The 6,253-nt window shown below is 43.2% G+C and overlaps 1 protein-coding gene across 2 annotated transcripts; it reads right to left on the bottom strand.

The window, feature by feature from the left end:
- Positions 1 to 1,233: 1,233 nt before the first annotated feature.
- On the bottom strand, positions 1,234 to 5,370 carry txn2 (thioredoxin 2). 2 transcript variants are annotated; one of them, XM_012825922.3, is made up of 4 exons: positions 5,245 to 5,370; positions 3,831 to 4,096; positions 2,472 to 2,595; positions 1,234 to 2,377 (listed from the first exon to the last, which is right to left on the bottom strand). In XM_012825922.3, the coding sequence occupies exons 2-4, from the start codon at positions 4,094 to 4,096 to the stop codon at positions 2,261 to 2,263; spliced, it is 507 nt and encodes a 168-aa protein (XP_012681376.1). In that variant the 5' UTR covers positions 5,245 to 5,370; the 3' UTR covers positions 1,234 to 2,260. The 2 variants fall into 2 exon arrangements, with proteins under 2 accessions (XP_012681376.1, XP_031428743.1); XM_031572883.2 differs by having other exon boundaries at positions 3,831 to 4,117; positions 5,245 to 5,361.
- Between the last annotated feature and the right edge of the window lie 883 nt (positions 5,371 to 6,253).

The following is a 6,253-nucleotide window of genomic DNA, read 5'->3' as shown; positions in this document are numbered from 1 at the left end:
CTCCACGCCTGTAAAACTGAGGTGGCATTCCTGAAGAATCTGCATGCGGAGCAGCCTTGGTGCCTGTGATCCATTGATGCAGAAGTCAGACACTTTCATGCATGGCTGCAGTTATCAGTCTCCCTGACTCTTCCCCCCCCCCTGTCATTTGGGGACAAATGAGCAGTTGCGGTAAACGTGCCGTGATTATATCAGCGGCGGTCTCATAATGACACAGAAGGAATGCGAGGCACACTATATGAGAATGTGAGAAAGTCCCTGGTATGACATCATAGGAAGTCTGGAAAATAACGGCCTCGGGTATAGGTGTGCAACTAAAGACTCAGAAGACTACGGGCAGTAGGGAGGTGAGGTCATATCAGACTGATATGTGTGTACAGTAGCTCTGCAGGCATGGACATGCTGATGGACAGGAGCCAAAGCAATGATCATGTAGTAGACGACGACCTCCCTGAATCAAGCCCACTCATGTCAGCGAGCAAAGAAGCAGAAGGAACGAAAGTGGGAGATCGAGGGAACGAGGTCATGTCGGGTTGTCAAGAACCTCAGCAAGGAGGCGTGGAGGGGATGACAGGTGGGAAACAACAAGGCGAGACAAAAATTAGAGGGAGAGAGAAGAGGTGGAGGGAGGTCTGGCCAAACGAGGGGGGAGGGAAAAATAGTAGTTTGGAGAGGTGTTGAAATGAGATGTGTGTTTTTGTGTGTTTCTGTGTGTTTAAGGAGGGTGCACTTGCTCTGAGTTTAAGTGGGAGGGCAGGGAGGTCGTGAGTGAGGCGCCATGGTCAAAAGAGACAGCTTGAAAGTGAGAGGGAGGACTGGAAGAGTCTTATGGCTCACTGCGCTGCTGAAGCTCAGGCGCTGCGATGGCCTCATAACTCACATTCCTTTGGGAGTATGCAATGCTAATTACCCTCACACAGAGTCCTGAGGTCTTCCCTACCTTCACACGCTCACAGGCTAATATCATGCCAACAACAGCATACTTTTGAGGAGCCTATGTAGAACAGGTCACCCATCTCACACTAATGTGTTCAGTGTACCGTAGGGAAGCAGCATAGCTGAGAAACTATGTTTAACTACAATGCTGGCCTTTTATATATCATCATTATCACAGACTAGTGTCTTTGGATATAGAATACTGTATGTGCCATCTTGTTCACATCAAAGACACCATTTTTGAAAACATTGTTCATTGGAGTGAAAACCACAAAACACCTCACAGTTACAATTAAATATCGTATTACTCTTTTATTTAAATCACATCACTTGGTCATAATACATATTTTATTGAAATAAAAGCTAAATTAAACCCTTAAACATGTTCGTGCTTCCCACGTGACAGATATTTCACAGTCAGAAACCAAGTGACAGACAAGAGCTGAACTGTAAAAACAGAAAAAAACACACACAAACTGTCATAAAACAATACATAAAGTACATACATACATACATACATACAATCAGCTCTTTCCCTCACTGACAGACACATTCAGCTTTCACGATAGTAGGCATAGCGGTGTAAAAATGACTATGTGGAGCCTGTGATGCTGGAGGAAGCCTGCCCTCATGTGGACAAAGGTAAGAACTGCACAGAGCTTTCGACAACATAACATTCCTGCACGTCGCCCACTTAACTCCAAACATCAGACATCATCCCAGTATGATACAGTATAGTACAGAAAAGTCACTGTACATTCTATACTAGTGTTTCCCATTCCCCCTCCTCCTGGTGACTCTGAGTACTACATGTTTGAAGTCCCTCCCACCTCCTGATTGGCTGGACACTCCAAAACCCTCCAGGTCATTAAAACAATATAATGAGTTCCCGGCCAAGGCTGCTGGAGCAGGAAGATCACTACAACATGAAGTGCTTTGGCTCCTATGAAGCAAGTGCTGGGGAACACTGGTCTTTAGCATCTATCATAACAAACAGAGAAACACTGGCTCAGACTCCTCTACCATTGTTTGACAGAGGGGCATATTTTACAGACAATGAGATGGTGTATGGGGTGCATATGTAAGCACAGACCCTTCACGTATGCATACAAATACAGACACATGAGTTGAAGTTCATGTTTCTGGGATGGGTGTGAATGTGTGTGTGAGAGTTGGGGACCTTAGGGAGTGAGGGAGAGGAGGCGGGTGGTCTGTGAGTTTCTGCACATGCTCAGTGTGGCCACTGAGTGCAGTTATGGAGTACTGAGAAAAGGGGTGTGGTCGAGGAGGAAGGGAAGGGACAGAGGGGACATGGTGGGCAGGTTTATTGTCCAATGAGCTTCTTGACAAAGCTATCCAACTGGTCTTCGTCCTTGATCCCCACAAACTGGTCAATGACATCACCGCCCCGCATGGCGATCACTGTAGGAACGGCTGACACCTAAAAGAGGGATTCACCAGAACCACAAAGTGACCAGAAAATATGGTAAGTACCTGCATTTTAACACTTAACAAAAGACAGGAAAATGTCTTACCCCATACTCAATGGCAAGGTCAGTGTGTTCATCAATGTCAACTTTGGCCATGGTAACTCGTCCCTTCTGTTTGCCAATGGCTTTCTCTAGCCTTGGCCCAAGGATCTTACAAGGTCCACACCATCTTCAAGAGAAGAAACATGATGTTAGACAATCAAAAGTGCATCAGAAAGAAAAACGAGGTGTTCATACAAAACACCTAGTATCAATAACACAATTTATTACTGTTGAACTCACTAAGCAAAAACTAGATAACTAAGCACACTACTGACGGGTTAACCGAAAATGTAAACGAGCCATTCCCAAACACAGCATATCTCCATAAATCTCCATAAAAGTGAATCAAATGCACTGGGACAGCTGCACATGTTGTAGTGCCACTTTACAAACATAGCTGTTCTTTATGATACATGCCTGACCGGATGTTGGATGTTAAAGACTTGATTTTTAGGCTTGTCCTGACTGCCTGCCATATAACCTTTTACAGCACGGAACTGAAGCAAGTCATGGGGTCGCCAGGCCAAACAGCTGCCATAGGGTGAGATATATTTTTAACACACATACACGACCAGACACAGCTTTAAAGACACAGGGCATATGCGCACAAACTTGTGACACACCGGCTATAGATTCCAGGACAGATGACATCATATTAACTTTCCGATGAAAACAAAATACCACTTGCAGGTCTACTTGAAGTCATTAGAGAAGGGGGTAGTTCCAAAAATTCCCAATCTGGCTTGTCAGCTCGTGAAAATCCTGATCTCTGGCTTAACAAATCACAATGTCCGTTGCACTCGTATCTTTCAACCACAGTTCTCTAAAAAAAGGTGATCAGACCTCTGATACACAGAGCATCCTCTACTGCTTTACCCATACTGATAAGTCAAATATTTGACTATTTGTTTCAGACTTGCAATAATTCTGCAAATAAACCAGACTTTAAATCCTGTTAGAAGACAGGCCAGCGTTTGGGAACAAGCTCTACCTATGAACTGTGCAGTGGCCGGAAATTTGATCGTGAATTTAGTAACATGAATGTTTTGCTTTAGAGTGTGAGGGCTGGAAAGTCTTTTGTGTGTAGCCATCAGCAAATAGCTGTGCAGAGGCATTAACAAATTGGCATGAGTACGGTGGTGGAACTCAGCTGACCTTCCCCTACTAAAGCTACTCTGACCTAGCATGTGCAGTCATGTACCTGCTGTTAAAAGTAAGGTGGCATGAATATGCTCTTAGTGTGAGTGTGGTACATCAATCTGTTTCAAGAGACACACTGCATATGTGTGAGGTTTGCACACAGAAATTGCAGGAATTCTTTCGGTTTTGTGTTCTGGAGGGCGGAGTAGAATAATACGCAACTGGGCATGGAAGTCTATGACCACGGGCAACTCGCTGTTGATGACCCTTTCGGTGAAATCCTCCTGGTCCTGAACATTGAAGGAGACTTGGCGGCGGGAGGTGACGGGTAGGGCGCGTGTGAGGGAACGCCTGGGCGACAGGAGAGGTTGCGGGCTCGCCGAGGAGCACAGCGAAGTGGAGTAGAGGGCGGATGATGGGGCACGGGGGCAGCGCACGTCCCTCACAGACACGGTCCAAATTCTCCGGACGAGCAGCCTGTGAGCCATCTAGAGAAGATAAGGGTAGACCTGATGAAATCGTAAGAAGAGATGTGTTCATGCGTCACATACAACCGAGTGCAATACATACAAAACATACAAACAATAAATGTATTAAAGCAGCAGTAAGGAGTTCTGTTCCGAAACTAGCAAGCTAACTACCTAAAAGGCAGGCAAAAGCCTTGCAAACACCACCAACAGCCCATATGGCACTGAAGCATGCCAACACACTAACTGGTGTCTTTTGGAAGTATAGCTAGCAATGTCCTGCTGTGAAAGCTTTTCTTCCATTTTTGCAGGGTACTCGAGCCCGGTATACAGAACTACATAGGGCATATCCTGGATGGCTAGTGGGAAAGACACAGGTGTTTATCTGTCGTTCACATGACCATATGCTATCTAAATGAATTTGAAGATGGTACCAAAACTAGTTGCCTATAAAACCATACCTCAAAAAGTGTCAAATTGTTGCATAATGCTACTTTAAAACACAAAGAAACGTGTACATACAACATACAAACAAATGTTACTCACAAGGGCAATAGATTACAGAGATTACAGTATAAAACGTGGCTCAATTTAAAGATGATCAAATGCCTAATAAATTGTTCAACAAAGCCTGTTAGACTAGGCAAAAGTTTTGCAGAAGCCAGTTTTTGGTGTTTAAAAATAACAGAGAGCCTTGTGAACAGAATCTACTTTTTATTTAAGGAAAACATCGGAATACTCTATACAGGCTACGTTTGGAAAAGGCTAACTTTACTTTAAAAACATTCAGACGTCGACGTTAGCTTGCTAGCTACCTGAAGACAACCCTCAAATCTAAAGGCAAATGTTGGAGTCAACAAGAGGATTTGCCCTGATCAATCTCACAACCAGTGGCACAAGCTATCATTTTTTTTAATCAGTTATCAAAACAATGTAACACGTCCAATGCTCGAGGTGTTTTGCAATCGCAGTGCGTAACGCAAACTAGCTCAGCCTTCTCTCTTATAACCTCCGTATGACTTTGCCAGTTTCATCACGCTTTCTGTCGTTGTGGGTCATTGTTCTCACTGTAATATCGAGCCGACTGACAGCTCTATTCTATCTTCAATTTAATTTGGCGAGTAGCTAACTTATTTGACCATGTTTTAGACAAAAAAACAAATTCTTACCGTGTTGTGCAATTTCTTAACAATGTAGCTTGGTCGCCCGGACCACAGAAGTTGAGGTACTTCCGCTCGCTAAGAAGCATAGAATTTGTGTATGTTGCTCACATTTGTGCTAAGCTGAGTAGCGCCGACCTGTGTTCGAAGTCAGCCCTACAGGTCAGATGTATTGTAATCATTCGTAGGCTGCAATAAAGCTGGCATCCGGCAAAAAGATTCGTATTCATTCCAAAACAGCAGCATTACAGTCATAGTTTCGCTTTAAGACAGAGAGCACAAATGTGATGAAATATTAGCCTATTATACGTTGTGATTGTTGTTGTCCCCTCACCATCACTGAAAATAAACAGGTTATGCTGTGGCTTCAGAAGGGAAGAGACGCTTTCATAATTTATTGGGGAGCAGAAATGAAAGAGCAAAAAGACAGGTGCAGCACCTTTCATGTAAGAAAAATCATAGGATGAAAGGTGGGAACGTGGAGGGATAGAGAGACAGGTCTGTCTGGGAGGTTGCCAAACAAAGACAGACGCTGTCCCTGTCCGCCAAATTTCGCAAGGGCAATTACAAATTTGTAAGTAGCCTAACCTATATTAGTACGATAATGCATGCATTTAATTGTCGTTCAATACTAGTTAAGCTATTTTTTGGTCATATGTCTTCATTGCTATCTCATTCTTTTTACTTTATGTTTTCTCCATTGTCATTCCTGTGCCTTATTATAATAAGTAAATATTTGTTTGATATTTAACAAATCTGTAATTGATTCACAGAAACTCTCATCTGAATATCAGACATTGTGATCTCAAATGAAGAGTGTTCAGAATAAATTATAAAAATGTAGGCTATTGACATTATATTCTATTCCTCCTTCAGGTTAAGCATAACGTATGTAACTAGATTGCCTCAATAAGTGGACTATTTTGATGAATAGGTTATCAGGTGTTTCGAGGGTTTCATCTTTCAGTTCAATGAGACTGAGCAATGTTGACAAGGGCACTGTTTGAAACAGCAGATA

The sequence above is a fragment of the Clupea harengus genome, chromosome 1 (assembly GCF_900700415.2).
Source record: "Clupea harengus chromosome 1, Ch_v2.0.2, whole genome shotgun sequence".
Taxonomy (NCBI): Eukaryota; Metazoa; Chordata; class Actinopteri; order Clupeiformes; family Clupeidae; genus Clupea; species Clupea harengus.
Note: the sequence above shows the minus strand (reverse complement) of the source record. Positions and strands in the feature narration are given on the sequence as shown.